General features: G+C 43.1%; 1 protein-coding gene across 1 annotated transcript in view; it reads left to right on the top strand.

Annotated features, from left to right (window-relative positions):
- Positions 1–23,844, top strand: part of RPAP3 (RNA polymerase II associated protein 3) — a 126,280-nt gene that overhangs the window by 70,511 nt on the left and 31,925 nt on the right. Inside the window, 2 exon segments of the mRNA XM_030216402.1 lie at positions 4,051–4,172; positions 15,887–15,957. Coding sequence (XP_030072262.1) covers positions 4,051–4,172; positions 15,887–15,957 — 193 coding nt within the window.

Genomic DNA, 23,844 nt, shown 5'->3' with positions numbered 1-23,844 from the left:
CAATGCTCTGTTTCCCTATGGTCCCCTCCGCCACCTTGGAGGGCTTTCAGATTTCTCAGGACCTTCTCGTCCAGGCCCATAGACTGAGGGCTTCCTCCCCGTTTAATAGGTTTTGATACAGCCAGACCATTTACTGGCTTTCTTAAGGCACCTTTTGATGCAGTCTTGCACTTTCCTTTGTGGCCAGTTTGCTTTATTTTCTTGGCCTGTAGGGCTAGGCCTTCCTTGTGCTCAGTTGCCTCATCCTTTTCTGGCACTTCTCACATTCGTCAGCCTCCCAGCGCTGGTTTCCCTTCAGAAATTGATTTTCTTTGCTATCTGCTCTGTAGCACTTGCCTTGCAGGGCTCCCGTGACTTCTAGCATAAAGGGTCAGGCTCCAGATGTTTCACTTCGGGGGCAACTGTCCTGTTCCTTGTACCTGGGCTTGACAAAGCATGGATGCAAGTACGTGATTTCTTGCAGGCCTCCCATCTGGCTTTGGTGTGGCAGTGGTGGCATTCCTTCTCCCGTCTCTACTCGGGTCAGGTTTGTTTCCTTTCGGGCTCTTGGTCGATCAGGCACGGCTTGCCATCTTTGCTTCAAGCAGTGTACACAGCCATCCCACCTTTGGGTGTGCTTAATATTCTCTTCAAAAATGGATGCTCTGTTTTTGGCAGACCCGCCATCTGATCTCTTAGGTCCGGCTTTATGCCTTCTTACTGGCTGGTCTTATGATGCTTCCTGGAATCCCTGTCGTCTCTGACAGGGCCAGCCTGTGAGTTCCTTCCAGAATTCACCTGTCATTTTGGTTTTGCCACCTTCTCCTCTGGGTCTGTCGGCTACCCTAGTGATTGGTGCAGTGGTCTGTTATCCATAGGACACAGGTTCTGTTGCCACGTTCTTCACAGCACAGCCCTCTGGTTTTCTCCAGGGCTGGCGTCCTATTTTTTTCAGGACTGTTTGTTGATGTGGGTCTGGTCTGGTCTGTAGCAGACCTCTCAGGCACTGGGGAAGGGGGCATCGCTTCCTCACAGGCCTCTCCTGTGAGTACATCGAAGGGAAGGGGGTTCCTCTGCCCAGGTGGGTTGCTCCACCTCTGGGTGTCGAGCCTCGCCCATCACTGGGCATCGAGCCTTGGGACATCAAATCTCACTCCGCCTCTGGTTATGGGGTCTGGCGCCCTCGTTGGCTGTCAAGTCTTCTTCTGTCTAGGCATTTCAAGCCTTCTTCCGTTTCCAGAAGGTGAGTCTTCCTTCATCTTTGGATGTCAAGCCTGGGTCCAACTCTGGTGGTGACTCGGATTATCGCTCCTTGCTCCATCTCTGGCTGTCAACTCTTGCTTCGCCTCAGGACATCGAGTCTTGCACCATCTCTGGTTATGGGGTCTGGCACCCTCGCTGGCTGTCCGGCCCTGCTCTGAAACCCGGCTCCTTGGATCTGGGATTATGTTCAAGTTCTCGGGTCCATGGTGGCGACCCTGGATATCGTACCCTGGGCATGAGTGCAAATGAGACCACTTCAGCAATCTCTTCTTGGTCGCAAGGCTCCTGCGCTTGACACAGGCTGTGGTGGTGGCTGCTAGATGCCAGTTTATGCAAGGGCCTCCCCTTGTCAAGTCCAGAACTGACGGTGGTCATCACAGATGCCAGTCTCTTGGGATGGGGGACTCATTGCCTATGGCACGGGGCAGTGGTCCATAGAGGAAGCTCGGTGGCCAGTTAATCGCCTGGAGCTTCTGGCGGTACGCTTAGCTCTGTTGGCGTTTCTTCCCCTCGTGGAAGAGAAACTGGTTTGGGTCCTCTCAGACAACATGACGGTGGTGGCTTACATCATTCGGTAAAGGGGGACACGCAGTGCACCGCATCACTAAGGGGGGGACACAGTGCACCACTGGCTCTTGAAGCGCACCTCCTTGTCAGTTGAGCAGAGGTTCACTTGCAGCAGCTGTTGGCAGCACACATAGCCGGAAGTCAAAACATGCACATGGACTTCTTGAGCAGGCATCTCCTGGACCCGTGAGAATAGGAGCTCTCGGAGTCAGCATTTTAGCCGATCAAGGCCAGGTGGGAGGACCCCAGATGTGGACTTGATGGCAACCCATCACAACGCCAAAGCCCTTTGGTTTTACAGCAGGAAAAGAGATCACAGGTCAGAAGGGCTGGATGCTCTCATCCAGCCATGTATGGGGGCACTGCTTCTGTTTTTCCACCTTGTCCCATGTTGGGCAGGGTGCTCCATCAGATTCTCATCACCCAGGTCAGATGATTCGGGTAGCACCAGACTGGACTCAGTGTCTGTGGTTTGCGGATCTAGTTTGATTGCAAGTGGGCGAGCCGCTTCGGCTCCCGGCCGCTCCCAGCCTACTGGTGCAATGCCTGTTTCAGATGGAGGATCCTTCCTGCTTTGGTCTTACGGCCTGGCTGTTGAGTGGGCGAAGTTGAGGAAGAAGGGGTATGCCCCAGACATGATTGCAACGCTGCTACAGGCTAAGAAGCATTCCATCTTAGCCGCATATGTACGGGTGTGGAGGCTTTTTGAATTATGATGTGCTGAGCGTGGAGTTGACCCACTCACTTCTTCCCTTTCCCATATTCTAGCTTTCTTGCAGGCAGGCTTGGGAAAAGGGCTGGCTTACAATTCTCTACGAGTGCAAGTTGCAGCTTTGGCCTGTTACAGGGGAGGGATCCTTGGGGCCTCATTGGCTTCTCATCCGGTCATCATCTGTTTTTTGAAGGGAGAGTGTTGGCTTCGGCCTCCTTTGCAGGCTCCGTGCCTGGAGTAGAATTTGAACTTAGTTCTGCATGTGCTGCAGAAGGATCCTTTCAAGCCCTTACGCCGATCTGCTTTGTGGGATTTGACCTTCAAAGCAGTCTTTCTGGTGGTGGTGTCATCGGCACACAGAGTGTCTGTGCTTTGAGTGTTGTTCTGTCGGGATGCTTTCTTGCAGTTTTACCCCGAAGGGGGCATGATCTGCATGGTCCCCTCCTTTCTTCCAAAAGTGGTGTCAGCTTTTCACATTAATCAGCCGGTATTTCTTCCCGCATTTTGGGATGAGTTGTGCCCGCAGGAGTTTTGGTCCCTGCATCTCCTAGATGTCCGTCAGACACTTCTTCAATATCTCAGCTCGACTAATGACTTTCTGCAGTTGGATCATTTATTCATTCATTATGCAGAGAACTGTTAGCACATAGAAGATTTACATGTTGAGCAGGGTTGGGGGAGAATTTCAGCCCTGAAGATGGTCTGGCTAGCTTCCAAAGTTAGCTGAACAAGTTTTTGATGTTACCTCACTATGACCCCAAATAGGTTTTGGGACCCCATTTGGGGTTCTGACCCAGATTTTGGGAAGCTCCACTCTAGTTGTTGATGCCGTAGTGGGCAAAATATTGGTAGGGCCACAGCCCATGTGGCCCATCCTATTCCACTATCAATGAGTACATGTGCATGTACATGCTGAAAATGCATTTCTGCACAATTTTGTAAATATACATGTATCTGCATTAGTGCATATTAGCAGAGCATATATTTATGTGCATATCTTATAGAATGCTATAATTTCAACGTGCTATCACAGGCACTTAGCTGTATACAATGATACTTACACCTAAGCACATACATGCGTATATACCTGATTATGCTAATATTCTATAAAGGAAAGTAGACACATTCTTTTCTTTATAGAATACATGCCTATCATTTGCTTTCTGGGCTCCTATATATAGGTGAACCACTGTAGAATTACCCCCAATATTTAAGTTATTTCCTAAGGAAATAAGTTTTGTGGAGTACAGACATTTTGTACTTCAGTAAAAGCTGTACACTGTTACTTCAGTCTTTTTCTAAATGATAATTAAAAAAAAAAGTTGTATTTTAAAAAAAAATAAAATTAGGGCCCTGTTTACTAAGCCACACTGTAGGCACGCTAATGTTTTTAGCGTGTGCTAACGCTAGAGACATCCATATATTCCTGTAGGTGTGTCTACCGTTAGCACACGCTAAAAATGCTAGCGCACCTTAGTAAGCAGGGCCCATAGAGTATCTGGTATGATTTTATATTTTTTTTCATTCAGATACGAAGAGGCGGAAGAAGACTGCACACAAGCCATATTAATAGATGGTTCCTATTCTAAAGCTTTTGCCAGGAGAGGGACTGCTAGAGCAGCACTGGGAAAGCTGGAGAAGGCAAAGGAAGGTATGTAGGAGATGGAAGCTAAGGACTTAAGTAGGGATTTTACCTTAAGGCACAGAATGAGAGAAAACAATTAATTTAATCCTTTTAGTAAACTGCTCTGTTAACTGTGAATAAGACATTATACTTTATCTTTAAACACAATATTGCTTGCTGTTCTTCCTATGTATTGTCTTTGGGAGTAGGGAGGTGGGGACTGTGTGTGTAAAAACCTGGTTCCTATTTAGAGAGAGAGATTATATGGCCATTTTCCCCAAGTTCTACATAAGCAGCTATCAACATTTGTCTGTATGAGCCCAGCTCGATTTCTTTAGTACAATCAGAAAATCTTAAAAAATAAAAATGCCGGCATGGCTAGTAACACAAAAAGGAAAAGAGGTCCACCCTGGTAACTCTGTCATGCATATACTTTGAATCCTCCTCTAGGATCCACACAACCAAAAAAAAAAAATCCCATAAGGCACTGGTGTACTGGCCAGTGCCTTATTGAAACAAACTTACAGCCACATAGGCTCAGGATATATTTCTGATCTCTGATGGTGTCCTCATTCCATAACTTTCCCCTTTAACAAAATAATTGGCCCAGATCTTATGCTATTGTCACCAGACTCCCCTTTCAAAGTGCCCTTAACTGATTGGGGATTCATTGGTTTTTAATTAGGATGGGAATAACTAGTGAGGTAATTAAATTTGCTGACGACACAAAGTTATTCAAAGTTGTTAAATCACGAGAGGATTGTGAAAAATTAAAAGAGGACCTTACGAGACTGGGAGACTGGGCGTCTAAATGGCAGATGACGTTTAATGTGAGCAACTGCAAAGTGATGCATGTGGAAAAGAGGAACCCGAACTATAGCTATGTAATGCAAGGTTCCACGTTAGGAGTCACCGACCAAGAAAGGGATCTCGGCGGCATAGTTGATGATACATTGAAATCCTCTTCTCATTGTGCTGCGTAGGCTAAGAAAGCAAATAGAATGTTAAGTATTAATAGGAAAGGAATGGAAAATAAAAGTGAGTATGTTATAATGCCTTTGTTTCAATCCATGGTGTGACCGCACCTCGAATATTGCGTTCAATTCTGGTCTCCACATCTCAAAAAAGATATAGTGGAATTAGAAAAGGTGCAGAGAAGGGCAAAGGAAATGATAAAGGGGATGGGACGACTTCCCTATGAGGAAAGGCTGAAGCATCTAGGGCCCTTCAGCTTGGAGAAGAGACGACCGAGGGGAGATATGATAGAAGTCTATAAAATAATGAGCGGAGTGGAACGGGTAGACATGAATTGTTTGTTTACTCTTTCCAAAAATACTAGGACTAGGGGGCATGCGATGAAGCTACAAAGTAGTAAATTTAATACAAATCGGAGAAACCTTTTCTTCACTCGACGTGTAATTAAATTCTGGAATTCGTTGCCAGAGAATGTGGTAAAGGCGGTTAGCTTAGCGGAATTTAAAAAGGGTCTGGACAGCTTCCTAAAGGAAAAGTCTGTAGACCATTTTAATTGACTTGGGGAAAATCCACTGCTTATTTCTGAGATAAGCAGCTTAAAATGTGTTGAGCTATTTTGGGATCTTGCCAGGTATTTGTGACCTGGATTGGCCACTGTTGAAAACAGGATGCTGGGCTTGATGGACTCTCAACCCTCATCTCCCCTTACGTTCCTACCCGTAACCTCCGCTCTCAAGACAAATCCCTCCTTTCAGTACCCTTCTCCACCACCGCCAACTCCAGGCTCCGCCCTTTCTGCCTCGCCTCACCCCACGCGTGGAACAAACTCCTCGAGCCCATACGCCAGGCCCCCTCCCTGCCCATCTTCAAATCTCTGCTTAAAGCCCACCTCTTCAATGTCGCTTTCGGCAACTAACCTCTACACCTCTACCCAGGAAAGCTAGACTGCCCCAACTTGACATTTCGTTCTTTAGATTGTAAGCTCCTTTGAGCAGGGACCGTCCTTCTTTGTTTATTTTGTACAGCGCTGCATAACCCTAGTAGCGCTCTAGAAATATTAAGTAGTAGTAGTAGTCTCCCAGTGTGGCAATACTTATGTACTTATGGCAAGGTTCAAGAACTGGCAAACAGAGAGATTTCTTGAATATTACTGTTGATTTTTATACCATGGGGATATGACAAGAAAGCATGCAGCAGCTGAAATTAAAACAATCGATCTTTGATATATAGTCCTTACCAAAACCTTTCAACCAGTAGAGCACCTAAAGGAAGAACCTATTTGTAATGGTATTTAAGGCAGTTGTTTACTTTCATCATTGTATTCTTTATCTCCCAAGACTGGCACGGTCGAACACAGCATCTCCTCTCTCAGTGGATTATTGCAGTGGTCTCCAATATGCGGGCTGCATGCAGCCCCAGCAGTCCATTTTTGCGGCTTCATAACAGAGACAGAAAAAATGAATTGGCTTACCTGAAAGATGTGGTGCCATCGGGAGGCAGGTAAAGAAAAGGCCCCATGAAACTCCACTTGGTCACATGTGCCTGCAGAGTCACATTGATGCACTTGCGTGCACATGAGCATCGATAAGAGGCACATACCATCCAGCGGAGCTTTGCGGAGCCTTTTCTCTACCTGCCTCCTGATGGTGCTGCATCCTTCAAGTGAGTCAATTCAATTTTTCTGTCATAGATAGATATTAGCTGTTCTTGTCTTCACCAGCAGGAAAGAGAAGTCAGTATTGTGTTTGTTGGAGTTGCTAGTGGGATTCCACCTAAAGTGCTGCATTTACCTTTGGGGGCTGCACCTTGGTAAGGACGTATAGATAAGGGATGTAGTTTGGAGAATGTGATGCAGGCCTTGTATTATTCAGGAAAACCTGAAGAAATGAGAGGGTGAAGATGCTTGAGAAACATGTAAAAGCTGGATCCAGTGCATTCTCCAGAGGATCATAAATAAGAATATTTTCTATTCCCAGTTAGTAACATTGGTATAATAAAATATATCTTTACATGTATAAACCCCCAGAGCTTTTTTGTGTCCACTTTGTGGCCCTTTACATGAAAAAGGTTGGAGACCACTGGCCTATTGGCTGGTTCCACTCTATGGAGAGGAAGGCTCTGTGGTCAACCACACCAGTCTTGGGAGGAAGATTTAGTGGTGGTGGCAGTCATCCTATGCTAGGCTATTTGGGTCCAGGGAGGAAGAGAATGCAGCAGCCACCGCTGCAGTCTCTTCTGCCACTGGGGCCCCATTCATTAATCATTGCATGAATGAACTGTTTTGAGTGCTGTCCTCTAAAGTATAGATAATTCCAGGGGTGATCCTGACAGTTAATATTGTCTGATTGTGGCAAGAAAGATCTGGAGCGGGGGGGGGGGGGGGGGGGGGCAAGGGGGAGTTTGGCTGTAAATGTGAATTTAGGACCAGTGTCCATGGGTAAATCAATAGTTAATTTGTGAGACAGAAGTATTTGAATAATAGAAAAAAACAGCTTTTAATTTAAAGTGAGTGTTCCTTACTCAAGGTCATGGAAAGCATGAGAAAGAAATAGCGTATGTAGGAAAGAATATTCTGATGAGATAGTAGTGTTTCTTTTTTAATTAAAAATTCACAGATATTCATTTGTCTGTAAAACATATAAATATGTACACAGCCTGATGTATTGTTGAAGACAGTATTGCAGTACCTTGCAAATTATGTATGTGCATGATTTACCGGCTTCCACTGGCCTGGCCTTCTAAATGAATAAATGGAGACTTTTAGTTGACAGTGATCCACCTTATATTCAAAGCTATTTATCTGGGCAGAAATCCTCATTCATTATTTCTCCAGACCAGTCCAGATGTTTGGGTGTATGCTGTCCTGCCAGCAGGTAGAGACTGAGAACTGATTTGTGATAATCACCATTTAAGTAACCTGTGCAGCCAATGGGTCTCCAGCAGATGGTAGGGTGAGCTATCCTAGGCAGCTGGGGCTAGGTGTGGCAGGATCTTATTCTGTTAGATTTTATGAAGAATTTTATTTTAAAATAAATGTCATTTAATTGTCTTGCCCTAGGGTTAGTAACAATGGCTGAGAGTGTGTGAAGCCAGGGGTTGTTATACCTTTGGTGTCCCAGGTCCTATTCCATCCCTAGCCCCCCCCCCCCCCCCCCCTTAAAATATTTGCAGTTTTTGAGACTTTTGTGCTTCAGTCATCTTCCTGCGGGTAAGGAAGTGTACTTGGCAGCCCGTATTGAGGAGACAGCAAACTATTTTATGCTTGTCATTTTCTTGTGGGTAAGAAAGTGTCTTTGAGACCCATACTGTAGGCTGTTTTGAGCTTCAGTCATTTTCCTGTAGGTAAGGAAGCGTCCTTGAGAACCTGTACTGAGGAGACTACAGACCATTTTGTGCCTCTGTCATTTTCTCTCAGATAGAGAAGTGTCCTTGGGTGCCCAAACTGATGAGGCTGCAACAGACACTTTCAGATTAAAAAAAAAAATCTTTTGATTCAACTATCTGTAGCTTCCTGAGCAGCTGGGAAACACAGCCTTACCCAGGGTGGAGAGAAACTGAATTTTCTTTTTGGTTTTTGCTGCCTCAAGGCACAGTCTACTGGGATTTTTGCTTGCTAGGGTATGATGGCCCACACAGATAAGCATATGTGCTGGGTTGTAAATGGGGAGCACCATTGGTCTTGGTGGTGTCCAGCTGTTGTTGCTTCTAACCCGGTTAAGGAAGTGCTGGCATTTTGGTAGAAACCACGAATGATTTTGAACACTTGGTTTTGAGTTTAAGGTGCTTCCTGCATTAGCTGTCGTGCATGCGGAAACTGTGGTTCTGAGTCCTATTCAGTACAATCCTGATGTTTTTGATTAGGGTTTCTCCTGAATGTGTACTGATTTTTTTTTGCACCGTGACTACTGTATGAAGAAGGGTTTCATTGCCGGGACCTTTTAGAAGAGAGTATCCCAGGGATCCTCAACACCCTAGAATTTCAGGGGAGGATGAATTAGAAGATTCATTTTTCTTTGGTTCTGCTGATTTGGGGGAATAGTACCAGAATTCTTTGGACTAGTTGTTGAACCATGAGCAAGAGATTTTTTTTTCTGCAAAAGATGTGCCTCCAAGACAGTATCCTTCTATTGTGTGACTCAAGCATGAGGAATTATCATTTTTCAGGTTATATTGGAATCGGAGATCATGGATCCCTCGTTAACTAGTGCTAAGTACATAAGTATTGCCACAATAGGACAGACCAAAGGTCCATCAAGCCCAGCATCCCGTTTCCAACATTAGCCAATCCAGGTCACAAATACCTGGCAAGATCTCGAAAAAGTTCAATACATTTTATGCTTCTTATTCCAGAAATAAGCAGTGGATTTTCCCCAAGTCAATTTAATAATGGTCTATGAACCTTTCCTTTAAGAACCCTTCTGCTGGTAGGAATTCGCATAGTCCTCATGAGCATTTCTGGTACACTAAGCCATAAAAGACTTGATTTCAACAAAGTGGGACATACTAGGTGCAGGGTTTCCGAGTAGGGCAGTCCATGACCAAGCTCTATCCTATTTTATTGGAGGAAAAGGAAGGACTTGTCTTCCTAAGGTAGATGCTGTTATTTTAGTGATGACTATCAGCAGTACGTTATGCTGTTCAGAGCCCAACCTGAAAGTTAATCTAACTGAAGAGTCAGTGCCCCTACCCAGAGAGTTCACTAGAGGCCTCTGGGTAAATAATGCAAGCAGCTCTGACATTCATCCCCCTCCTGGTTTGATCCCTGGTGATGTTACTGTAGGTAGATAGGATGTCTCTCTACCTGATGGGATGAAATGGCCTGATGAGATTAGTTGGCTTGAAGGGATTAGTTGACAAGGGTAGTCAGACAGACTATCTTTTTGAGAACTGGACCTTCAAAGGAATCCACACCTCTTTGGTAATTGGGAGATGTGAAGAAACAGTGTGTTTTAAGCCTGTAAAATGTATTGGATATTTCCCTGTTTTAATTATGTCTGAAGTGTATTTCTCCTATGTGGCCAGCAGATGCTGCATGTTTATGCTTAAAGCTGTTATGGGGAACTGAGTGTTCTTTTTCTTTAACACAAGCAGAAAGCAAACAGCAGTATATGTTTAAAACTTGTTGACTGGGCTCTGATTGACCTGGAGTTTGAAATTACCCAGTAGTGTCGACTGTTGCTTAGCCTGGAAGAAGAAAGAGAGATCTTTTTGCTAAGGCTCTGTGAACAATTATATGTCTTGTTCTTTCCCAGGTACTGTTTAGACAGTATGCAAATGTTTTAGTTAGTTTTCTAATTGATCCATATTTCAGTTACCCGTTATTGTTTGACAATTGCACATTTTTGTCCACTGTTCCAAGAATAAACACAATTGTTTGTTCATTCTGCCTGTCTAGACTGGATAAAGAATCCTAGTGGTTTGTGTGTTGGCTCTGTGAGTGCTTTCTGGGAACTGTGGGACCACTGGTAGTGTGGCTTCTGTAACCTAGAAATCACTGGGGATAATTTGTGAGTGGGAGACTCACACAGAGGCGGTTGTGACTGAGTCAGTGGGAGGAAGGTGCTAGTGTACTACTACTACTACTACTATTTAACATTTCTATAGAGCACAAGCAGCAGGTGCAGGTGGACCTGAGCTGTGATAGACCCTCTAAGTGGCCATGGGCTAACCCCAGGCAGGTTTCTAGTTGTTTCGTGACAGGAGACGTAAGATCAAACAAACCAAATTTTAACACAGGCTGGTGCTGGGAAAAAGAATTCAGATATTTAAACCCAGAGAGGGACACAGACACACACACAGGACATACACATACACTCAGACACTTACCCCACACCTTCAGATATACCCACCTTCAGACATGGGACACCCCCCCCCCCCCCCTCATCAGCCCCAACAGAAAGACAGACACTCATTCAGTGAAAGATGCACACAGAATCAGAGGGACAGGCAGACCCTGAGACATACGGAAATAGCGCTGTAATATCTCCCTACCCTTGTTGTAAGCCTATTTTGATATAAAATACCTTTTTTCAAGCCACACCTGTGCGTTGTTTTATTGTGCTATAAAACCCACTTCTCTGAGAAGTGGATCCGGACCAAAGAAAGGAACCCAGAACCAGATAAAAGCCAAAACTGACATCTGACTTCTGGGGACCATAACTGACAATGACTAAGAAAATGACCCATTCCAGTGAAAGATGGAGCAGCCTGAAAGATTATCAAGACCATATGATGGAAGTTCTTCTGAAGTAAGCTTCTGAAATTTCACCCATGGCCTTGCAAGCGGGCATTTGTGGTCATTATGTAGCCCACACCTCTCTTGCTGGATGGAGCAGTGTCCAGAAGGTTCCTTACAAGATTTGTTGGTGGACAGTTCTCTAAAGGACCACCTTGAGATGCAATATGCTTATCCAGCAGGTTCTCTGCATGATCTTATTAAGGATTAAGCCAGCAATATGGCCTTTCTAGAAGTTCACAGATTTTTGTAGCTTAGAAGTTGGTCAGCAAATATATCTTTTAAAATTCCTCTCAGTAAGTTCCTTTTTTGAGGTAAATTGTTTGCAGATCTGAAGAAACTTGTTAAGATTTTATTGGAATCTGACACCTTGGCTTCCAGAAGATGGACCGAAATCTGCTAGAGTTTTTTTTTTTTTTCCCAGTAGTGGTTGCTTTAGAAATTCTAGGAAACTTAGGGCAGGAGGACTTAGTGGTATACAGCATAGTCATTTTACATTCAGAAGTCAGTCCCTTCAAAGGGGTGTAGAAGGGGTTGAGATTCTACCTCAAGTACTTCTGGAGCCTCCAAGAATTCACACTGAAGTTTTGTGAGTCCATCTTTCAGAACCTCTCATCAGAGGTTGGTTAGCATTGTTTTCCTGGAGATGGGCCCAGATATCAACAAATTCCTCAAAATGCCCCATGTTCAGATGGAAACTTTAAGGTCAGTAATTGTGGTAGTGTGTCAAGGAGAATTTTTAATCTTCCTAGATCTTATGGAAACCTACCTAAATATCCCTATTCACCAGATTTGTCAGTGTTTCCTGCATTTTGAAGTACTAGGGCAACATTTCCAATTTTGTGCTCTTCCCTTTGGCCTAGTAGTTACATTGTACATTGCCCAGAACTTTCTCTACGGTAATGATGATAGAAGTTGCAGTTGCTTTGCAAAAGAAAGGTATTTTAGTGTATTCTTATTTGGGCAATTGGCTCATTTATGTAAAATCTTCTGAAGAAATTGTTAAGGGTCACTGGCTGAGCAGTGGAGTTTATTCAAGATTTGGTACATGTGGTCAGCACATCCAAAAGCAAGTTTTGACCATCTCAAATTCTGGAGTATTTGGGAGCAATTTTTGACCCTAAGCAAGATACCTTGGAGTCCATAGACGCTTTTACATTGATAGGAACTAAGATGCAACAATTAGAAACTTGGATAAAGGACAATAAACTGAAGCTAAACATTCAGAAAACTCGCCTGCAAATATTTAAAACACCGCATCCCTGACCTTCATCGTTCCTTACCATAGGTAAGGTCACTTTGACACCTAGTGACTCTATCAAAGTGCTGGGAGTCATATTAGACTCCAGTTTCTTTTTATCAATATATTTCATCTATTCATCAATATGTTTTGTCTATGGTCAAGACATGTTTCTTTCATTTGCGCCTCCTCCACTCTGTTCAACCTTTCTTCATCCAGGATCCTCTATGTGTCCTTATTCATGCATTTGTTATAACATATAAAGATTACTGAAATGCTATCTTGAGGAAGGTTGGCCATAGGGAGACCAAGCAAATGGAACTGATTCAGAATATTGCCATTAAATTGCTCCATAAAGCACACAAATTTGACCATGTAACACCTCTACTGCAACTTGGAACATTGGCTTCCCATGGAATACTGGATAATTATAAAATCCTGTTAGTCTATAAAGTTTTGCAATCTAGGTCCCTAGCTTTTTTTATCCTTTCACTAGATTCCCTATGTCACCTCTAGAACATTGCGCTCCAGCCGGCAAAAACTGTTGGTTATTCCCACTCATCGAGCTGTGCTGTTGCGTAGCTATTGCACTTCAGTGGTTATGGAATGGGCACCACTTTGTGGAACGTCATGCTGCTAGCTCTGTGAACAGTGGATTCTGTCCCTGAGTTTAAAGCTGGGCTTAAAGCCCACCTGTTCTGTGCAGCCTTCAATTGTTGATTCTGGCTCACTTGAGTGTGATCAACTAGTCAGAGCCTGTTAAACTAGAGCAGAATTTTCTGTTTCTGTGTTGTTCATAAATTCTTGGTTTTGTTTCGGTGTTTGTTTTATTGTACTATTATGCTCCTTTTGATTATTGTACAGCACTTTGATGGTCATACCTTAAGCAAGATATCGAATAAACCTAACCTTGAACCTTGTTGGTCTTCATGGCAGTGACATTAGAATTAGTCCCATGAGTGAGGGTTCATATGCCTCTTTTACAAAGATCTGTTCTCTCTCGATGGTCACTGCAGAGAGATCTCAGTGTTTCTTTGTGCCTGCCAAAGGAGACCAGGAAAAGTTTGACATGGTGGTTATAAACATTTGACTTGGCACAAGGGATGAGTTTGGAGTCTCCAGACTGGATAGTAATTATGATGGATGCCAGCCTCAGTGGCTGGGGAACTCATTGTATGGGCAAGTGGGCTGAAGGGCGCTGGTCCCAGACAAAAGCAACATAATCTAGAACTTTCTGGAAACATGAGCCATTTGGCTAACCCTGATTGAATTTCAATCTCTGATTCAGAACAGGGCAGTTTGCATTCTGTTGGACAATGTCACAGCAGTGGTGTATGTGAACAGACAAGGAAGGCCGACAAGCTTCCAGGTGTCATAAAACGCTCAATGTATGATGATCTGGGTATAACAAAATCTGGAAGACAGCTTTGCAGCACATATAGCAGGAATGGACAATGTTCAAGTGATCTTTATCAGTGGGAACATGTTGGAGGACTCAGTCAGCTCAGAGTGCAGTAGGAAAAGGAGTTCCACTATGAAGGAGCAAAGTTGTCTTGTTAATAGAATCTTTATCACAGGGTCTACCAAAAATGATTGATTCATCTTAAAACTTGTAATTTTTGTCCACCAAATTGTAATAATTAAAATTTTCACTAAGCACACTTTTCAAATGATACTAACCCCTAATCACCTAATGATTTATGGCAATATGAAAGGTAACTCGTGTATTTTTTAGGGTAGGGGCCTGTTCAGTAAAGTACAAAGCCTGTTTGTTAACTTTTGGAGTGAGGCTATCATCTACCTCAAAAGCTGTTCTGTAGAGCAGGTATGTAGTGCACATTAAGGAAGTAGGACATGTAGATTTAGGCAGCGTGTGCACGTAAATGCCAGTATTCTAGTCATTAATACACATATACAGACACATACTCGCATAAATAATAGACTGTGTGCATATCTTCCATAGTGTGTACTTCTGCAGGTGAGTGAGTTACACACTTATGCATGTATATATATATATATATATATATATATATATATATATATATATATATATATATATATACACACACACACACACACACATACCTAGTTATTCTTGTATTCTATAAAGCAAAGAAAGCACCTACCTTCCTTTAGAGAGTATGCTCCCAACAGGCAAGTGGTTCCTATACCTGGCCCTGGAGTCACCCCAGCCAGGCAGGTTTTCGGTCTATCCACAAAGAATATTCATGAGATAGATTTACATGCAGTGGAGGCAGTGCATTCAAATCTCACATGAGTATTCATTGTGGGTATCCTGAAAACCTGACTGGCTGTGATGCCTCTAGGACTAGGTTTGGGAGCCACTGCATTAGGCACCTTCTAGGCAGCTCTTAAAGAACTGCCCTCTAAAAACATGATTGAAGGATGATGAAGCTGTATTGAAGCTTAATAAAGGGAGCATAGCTCTCGAAACCTAGTCACCTGAATTAGTCCAATAGAAGGTATCACTTATAGCTTATTTTCTAGTCATTAACCCTCAGATTCTGTATACTGTGACTTCAGTTGCGCATGCAAATCAGGTTATATTCTTATTAGCGTGCACAACTTAATTAGCGTAACAAGTGCATCAATGCTGATAATTGCCACTTAGCCGGCAATTAACACTAATTGGCATTAATTAGGATTTATGCGCACAACTTTCTAAGCGTATTTTATAAAGTGATGTGCTTAAATTCTAAGATGCAGCTTGGATGAGGGGGCGTGGCCATGGGTGTGGAATGGACAGGTCTTGGGTAGTTCTAAAAACTGTGTGCTCTGTTATAGAATACATCCATTTAGCGTCTAACTTAGACATAGGTATTTGTGTCAAATTGGCGAAAATACCTGCAACTAAATTTAGTCACGTGGACAGGCACTAGACATATTCTATAAACCACGCCAAATTTTAGGCGTAGTTTATAGGATATGCCTAGCCATATTTTTTTTGGCGCTGATATTTTTAAGGCGCCATCTATGGAATCTAGGCGTAAGTTAGTTAACAAGGCTACAGTACTTTTTGCTAATTATTATTGTGTATGTTTTCCACTTTTATTTTGCCAGATCTGACCACACACACACACATTGAAAAAGACTTCTTTGACCAATCTGTGCATAGTGTCCCCCCTTGTGGTACATGCAAAGATTTAGCTCTAATTTAACAATAGCCATTTTTATTGTACCTATGGCAAGTTCTACAGTAATACAACCAACCAGCCCCATATCAAAACCTGAGATTTCTTACCAATTAAACTAACTGTTTTTATATTTTAGATTTTGAAATTGTTTTGAAGCTGGAGCCTGGAAACAAGCAAGCCATGAATGAACTTGCCAGAATAAACAAAGTATGTATGTTTGTATTCTGTATTTCTTTAACCACATAAATCTTAATTTTGAGATGAAAGCACTTAGATCTCCTGTGCTGCTGCTCTTTATTTATTTATTTATTTTTTTATGGCTTGCTGATTAGTTTGTGTCTTAAATCAGTAGACTGTAGAAAGAGATGAAGCAACAACAGCACAGGAGAAAAAGTACAACTTGCCTTCTCTTTCTTATGGCTGGTCATACAGTACAAAAATATTACAAGAAGACCTTAATTAACAAAAAAAAAAAATCTATAAAACCCTCCATTGCCTCAGGTACAAACTTAGATTGTGAGCCCTCCTGGGACAGAGAAATATCCAGAGTACCTGAATGTAACTCACCTTGAGCTACTACTGAAAAAGGTGTGAGCAAAATCTAAATAAATAAATCCCAGAATGCTATGAATAGCTTCTAGAAAGTGAGAATGGTGCTCAGAATCAAATGTATGTGATCAACCAAAGGACTGGTTGTCACCAAATTCAGTCATTGCACTGTAGTCCCTATCAAGAACGATATCACTAAACAGTTACGTGTAGTATAGCAGAAGTTATTTTTCTCAAAAATAAGTAGAACTCAAAATGACTAATAATCCCAGAAGCGTCCATTTTTGTCTTCTTGAATTGTTATAGACTCCAGCTAAGACAGCGGCATCAATTGAATACCAGTCCAAAATATCCAGACTTATAATAATCTGTAAATCAGGTGATGATATCAGCATGCAATCGACAAAAAGTACTTGTCCATCTAAGTTTGACTCGATTCCTCAACACGAAATTGTGTTCCACCAGCGGCTTCTTCAGGAGGATGGTCATAAAACTCTAAAAAGATGAATTAATAATAATCCTCAAACAACTCTTCCCGCTTAGACATTTAAATTGCATCTTCAAAATTTGTATCCTCAAAATATATCACATTGGCAACAAAAATAGCTCCTTAAACAAAATACTGGCTGCTCAGTCCATTAAGTTTTATACTTATTTTTGAAAATAATATTCTGCTGTTCTACACATGAACTCTTTAGTGATATCCTCCTTAATAGGGACTACGGTGCAATGATTGAATTTGGTGACTACCAGTCCTTTGGTTGATCACATACATTTGATTCTGAGCACCATTCTCACTTTCTAGAAGCGGTTCATAACATTATATATAAAACAAAGTTAATTAAGGTCGTCTTGTGACATTTTTGTCATATGTTCTAAAGACCAGTGTTTAAGTATTCTCCCTATCTTTTATTTTTTTTTGTCATACAGTACTACTAGTGGTACTACAGCATTAGATATCATAGCTTATAGCAGAGGCGTATCTGGACTCCAGCGGTAGGGGGCGCCAGAGCCAGAGGGAGGGGGCACATTTTAGCCCCCCCCCCTCCCACCGCCATTGCCAGACCCCCCCGCCACCAACGACTCTCTCCACCCCCCCCCCCCCCCCACTGCCAACCCTCCCCCGCTGCCGTCGCTTACCTTTGCTGACGGGGGACCCCAACCTCCCGCCAGCCGAGGTCCTCTCTTCCGTTGCAGGCTGCAAGTTGCAAAGCTTCCTGTTCTAGTCTGGCGTCCTTCACGTACAACGTGCAGGACGTCAGACTCAGTTTCAAATTCTGAGTCTGACGTCGTGCAGGACGTCAGACTCAGAAGAACAGGAAGCTTTGCAACTTGCAGCCTGCTGCAGCGGAAGAGAGGACCTCGGCTGGCGGGGGTTGGGGTCCCCTGCCAGCAAAGGTTGGCGGCGGTAGGGGGGTCCAGGCCCCTGTGGCCCCACGCAGATACGCCCCTGGCTTATAGATCCTAAAACATTTCCTGAAAACACAGAGAAGTGTTGCCAGTTATGAATCTAGCACACAACACTGCTGTAAGAAGAGAATATTGAGTGTCCTGCAAAGGTAATGAGGACAAGGAGTTGAAGTAAAACTCTGAGGTAGGTGAAAGAAGCTGTGATAGGAAAGGAAAGAGAGAGGTGTGGGTGTGGTAATGGGAAAGGGGGACAAAGAGGCCTTTTAAACAAAACTTAATGTTTTAGTTTAGTAACAATTTCTGCTCTGGAAGAAATATACATTAAAAACCAGTAACTCAATGTATCTGTCAAACGAATAGTATTCATTCCTCTTAAATCCCTCCCTGCAATCAAGCATGCACCCAGCACTCTTTTTTTTTTTTTTTTTTTTTTTGCTGTAGTCATACTGGATTTTATTTTTATTACTTTTACTACTGGCAAGGCCAATCATCATCTCATATTTGCCAAATATAAGTGGCCAATCCAATTGGTTTGATTTTTGCCTGTTGGCAGTAAATGTCACTGAGGTGCACAGGTAGTACAAATCAGCTCCTGTATTTCTACACAGCATATATATTAAATTTTCTGTCCTGGATTTCCATTACATATGAAACTGTTTGTTTGTTCAGGAAGGTGCATCCATCTTCTGTTTCCCTCACCTGGCGTTATTGGTGGCTCCTAGCTGCATGAAAGTCACAAGAAGGAACATATTGCAATTTTAGGCTCTATCTTATGAATCGGACAACAGTGGCTGAATTTTCTTCTCCCACTGCATTTTCCCTTGTGCTAATATTCTAATCTCAGAGTGAGTAATTGTTTGATGTCAAGCAGGATAAATCAGCCGCACAAGTGTGTGGCTTCAACTGATGGTGCTGACATTTTCTCTCTCTCTCTCTCTCTCTCTCTCTCTCTCAGAGCTTGGCAAAACCTATAAAGTTCTCTGAGTATGTGAGCAGTTCAGTGTAGTCATACCCTATAGCAGTAGCGTAGCCATGGGGGAGGGGCCTGGGCCCCCCAAATTGGATTTGGGCCCCCAAGCCCCACTACAGAAGCCTTCCTGCAGCGTTGTTTGCTCCCGCGCTGCCTGTCCTAGTCGTCTTCCACCCACCTCTCCCCCGGCACGCATGCTCAATTTAATTGAAACCGAGCATGCACACCATGGGGGGAAGCAGGGCAGGTGGCGTGGCAGTGAACAACACTGGAGGAAGGCTTCTGCTGGCAGGACTTGGGGACCCCCACCAGCAGAGGTATATGGGGTTGCTGTGGGGGGGCAAGGAGGCGGGGCAAAATGTGCCCACCCATACTTTGGGCTCAGACCCCACCCCCAAAATTGAGGTCTACCTACATGCCTGCCGTATAGGTCTACTTAGTCTACTCTTGTCAAGTGCTCTCGCCTTGATATGGGTTGTGCTACCACTCTAATTATGTGCTGCTGAGTGTTTTCTCTTGGATTACCTTCTTAATTTTTTGTTCTCATTATTCCTACCAATCCCCAGTTAGGAAAACATGTATTTCTTTCCAAAACTAGATTTGAACTTATGAGCACCCTCTGCACACTAGGGGGTTTCAAATGCAACACTTGCAGGTGGAAGATGTCCATCTTGGACACCCACCAAGAGTACCATTGCAGCCTGGGGCCAGATTATGATGTCATAAACTGCCTTTTACTATGGTAGGATGTCCCTGAAGGAAATGAAATATAGGAGTTCCAAAATGAAGGATCTGCAGTTATCTGTACCTCATTCCCCTAAACCTCTGAAAAAGAGGTGATGCAAGTCACTTCCATGAAAGATAGGTGTTTGAGTCCAGGTAGTCACTTCCATGAAAGATAGTTGTTTGAGTCAAGGTAGTAGGTCCTTTCAAGTGATAGAGGGAAACTCGGAGAAGAAGAGATTCTTAAAAGAATGATCCCCTCTAAGAAGAGAAGGCCAATCCTAAAGTGCTTTAGGTATTGGTATAAGGATGATTGGCACAGAGGGCAACCATAGAACAGCAAAAGCTGCCAGCTGAGAGGTTATTGACAGTGTTGTTGCTGAAGAATCTGGCACAAATGAAAATTGCGCAGAGATCCTATGAGATATTTTGTGCAGGAGAAAGTGTCCTTGGTGTAGAATGGAGGTTTTCAACCCAGTTTTGGCTTCACTCTGCTTAAACCAACACCCTAGTTAGATCTTAACAGAGCTGTCTCTCTCAGGATTTCTCCTAGCAGACTTATATTTGGTAAGATGCAGAGTCTGATTGCAGGGAAACAGCACATGCTGTTTTTATCTCTGCAGTAATTAAGCTGAAGTGCTCTCTCTTTCGCTAGTATGTCTCTGCTCCATTTCTAACTTTAAGCCTTGGTTCTTAAATGTAGTGCAAACTGAAGTTAGCTTGAGTTCTTTTGGCCACCCAAGGATTATTGATCCTTTGCTCAAATTTCAGCTTAAGCAGCCCTCTGTCTCTGGAGTTCTGTTAAGGTTCTGTCTCTGGGGTTGTATCTCAGAGCTGACCGCAATTAGCATTTTTTGTTTTTCAGGAACCAGGCTTTACAGTTTGCATATCTGTTCTATTGTCACCTCTCATGTACGCTAGTAAAACAGTGTTTTCCCTCAGCCTGGTCCCTTCTCTTCCCCCCACCCCCCAAATCTGAGTCATACAACTATAATTCTTTCTAAATACCTTGGTGAAAGGAAAGGGAGCAGCGTGATCAACAGGACTCTTCCAAAAATCTCAGGAGGTGTAATGATGAAGTAAAAGTCTTCAATCAATACTAAAATAGGGCTGACATGGCACCGTGTTTCAGCAAAGTGCCTGCATCAGAAGTCTGTGGTAAAAAAAAAACCAATGAAAATATACTAGAAATGGGGATAACACAGGATCGAGTCTTTAGAAAGACTAAAGATTCTGATATACCGAGGAAACGTAGTTGTCGAAGGACGCTGAGAAAATGCCAAACACAGCATCGTTAGTCTTTCTAAAGACTTGATCCTCTGTTATCCCGGTTTCTAGTATGTTTTCATTGTTTTTTTTACCACTTACAGACTCCTGGTGCAGGCACTTTGCCAAAACACGGTGCCATGTCGGGTCCTATTTTAGTACTGATTAAAGACTTTTACTTCTTCATTATGTCTCCTGGGATTTTTTTGTGAAGAGTTCTATTGATCACTCTACTCCATTTCCTTTGACTTTGTTCTGTTTGTAGCAGATCCTGTTTCTCCACCTGTGGTGGTTGTTTGTGTAAGTACATTGGTAGTAATGGAGTTGAACAAGATTTTTTTTTATTATTATTTCCAGTCACATAAGATTCTCTGAGGTATTCCAATTCTGGACAAGGTTTGCTTGCAATATCTTGCTTTCACCTATAGAGGTTCCTAATCTCCATTTCACAGGTACATCATTCTACATTTCCTTAGTAGTATGCTTATTTACACTACCGTGGCAACCAGCTATATTCTGCACAAATTCTACACTGTACAAATACAATGGTTTTGCCCCTTAGGGTGACAATATAGGGCTTTTCCTGTATAGCACTGCTGCAGCAGTAAACAGTATTATACAAAGGTTTCACCACCTATCTGCATCAACAAACTTATGGTGTGCCTCTGGTGGCAGACTTTGACACAGCTGCTGCAGCAGCCCATTGCATACCACTGCTGAGTGGCCATTCATCTGTTCGAAAGCAGCATTGTCTGGATTCCATCATGTGCCATATTTTTTCAGCAGTAGTTAACTGGATGTCTCTGTTGCAGCACCAGCATGCTCTGCACTCGTTTGTTACTGCAATCTTCCAAGCTACAGCCTAAGTTTAGAGCACTCGGCTGTGAACTGTAGCACGGAACAGAAGTTGCAGGTTCTAACTTACACTAGCTCTTTGAAAAGCAACAGGTGGTGGCCTAGTGGTTAGGGTGGTGGACTTTGGTCCTGGGGAACTGAGTTCAATTCCCACCTCAGGCAACTCCCTGTGACTCTGGGCAAGTCACTTAACCCTCCATTGCCCCATGGAAGCCGCATTGAGCCTGCCATGAGTGGGAAAGTGCGGGGTACAAATGTAACAAAAACAAAAAAATTCAGTGCTGTAGCTCATAGAACATGTCTGTGGCACACTTTTTCTGAATCAACCAAAGCAACTTTCTTTAGCATTATTATAGCTTTACCCTAGCTGAGTGCGCCTGTGGTTGTAGTGACTAGCTCTAGCTCTTATCAGCAGATGTTGGTTGGATGACAGCTACAATGGCTGCCGGTATACCACCGTTCATTGACTTACGAGCTCCCTGGCAGCTGTATTGAAGTGGTCCTTAACAGCAGACGGCAACTACACTGGCTGCTGGCTTTCCACGGTTCCATTTGACTCATGAGTACTCGGGTAGCTGTATTGCACATTTATTTTATTTGCTGGAAGTTACAAGAGTTCTAATTCTTAATAGCAGATGTCAGCTGTATGGCAACTACACTGGCTGCTGGTATAGCACAGTTCAGTTGACCCATAAGTATCCCAGTAGCTGTATTGGCCAGTTATTGTATTCAGCTGGAAAGCACAAAGAGTCCTGGCAACCTCTCCACATCTGCATTATTTTGCTCCTTGGTACAGTTACACTTCTCAACTGCATGAATCAGTTCTGCGATTCTATATTTGCAACTCCTTCTAGAACTGGATGGAAATTTCAGGTGCTGTGGTAGTCAAAATAGCTCTCTCCTTAATAGGATCAAGGCACTTAGGAGATTCATCAGAGCATACCTTTTGTGTATCGGTGATTGTGCTAGCATAGTTAACACTGTAGTAGCAATGTTCAGTCTGCTTTTGAAAGATTTGGCTGTTTTCTCCATCCTATAAACTAACTTTGGTTATATCTTAGACTGGAACACTCATCTTATTTCCTGGGTAGTAGGCTTAGCTGTCTTGTTTAGCTATATATTTTACCACTGCTTAAAGGTTCTGTGGTTTAGCCTTGTTTCTGGTTTATCCTGTCTTATGGGTATACAGGTTGCTCTTCTATTATTCAACTAAAGAGGTTCACTATATTGAGTGGGGAAGATTCTCCACTTTTTATCCCTATGTTAATATTTGTTTGATCCATGACACTAAGTTTGGATAGCTTCTTTTATTAGCAAGTTGTTTGCCTGCCATTCTCCACTCTCATGTGTCTGTTTCAGCTTACAGTTCCTCTACTCAGGTCAACTCATAACTGGTGTCCATGACAGACACCCCTCTTGATGAGCTCACAACTTGCCACTTCTGACAGACTGCCACTTCATCAACATCTGGCCAGTGATAATTTAGTCAGGCATCATTTATTTACTGCTGCTGTCAGCTATTTTATCTGGATGCCTCCATTCTCTGGATGTCTTTCTTGAATGTGCAGATCTTTCTCTAGTTTAAACAAAACAACAACAAAAATTCACCTATAGTGATAGATATAATCCTACTCAGCAGTCTTCTTCAGATACTAGTGGTATCTTTGTATTTTTTTTAGATTACTTTGTTACCTGTGCCTTCTACCTGGGCCTGTCTTTCATGTTTTCTCAAAATGAACGGTATGGTGGTCTTGTCATGCTGACTGACTCAGCTTGCTTCACAGGCTGTGTAGTTCACCTCTCTTCATAGTCTTAGTAGCTCAACACCCCAAATAGCTCTCTTCTCAACCTGATTGGCTCAGTTCTGCCTTCAGGCTGAGTTGGTTGGCTTTTTTTAGCTGCTGAGGAACTCTGCTCTCATTTTGATGTCGGTGTTGCAGTCTCCATTTGGGGTGAGTGGCTCACCTTCTCTTTTGAGCTATCCACCTTAGCTCTCTTGTCTCCCTGAATGATTTGGATTTCCTCTCCAGTACAACAGATCAGCTCTCTACTCAATATGACTATATCAGCATATTTTTCAGGCTGAATACTAAGTCGTCTTCTGTAGCTTGGTGTGTCAGTTTTCTGCTCAGGTTTGCAGTGTGACTCATCTAAACAACATTGGCGTATAAGAAGCCACACTTTCAGTTCTTCTCTGTCCAGGACTTCCAGAGCAGGACAAATCTTCATTGGTAAGGTATTGCTGGGCAACTGCTTTTAAACTTGGGGAAAGGTAGATATAGTTAAATAGGTTCTTTCAGTGTCTTTATTTTTAAGTTAGT

Source organism: Microcaecilia unicolor, chromosome 10 (genome assembly GCF_901765095.1).
Source record: "Microcaecilia unicolor chromosome 10, aMicUni1.1, whole genome shotgun sequence".
In the NCBI taxonomy this organism is placed as follows: domain Eukaryota; kingdom Metazoa; phylum Chordata; class Amphibia; order Gymnophiona; family Siphonopidae; genus Microcaecilia; species Microcaecilia unicolor.
Note: the sequence above shows the minus strand (reverse complement) of the source record. Positions and strands in the feature narration are given on the sequence as shown.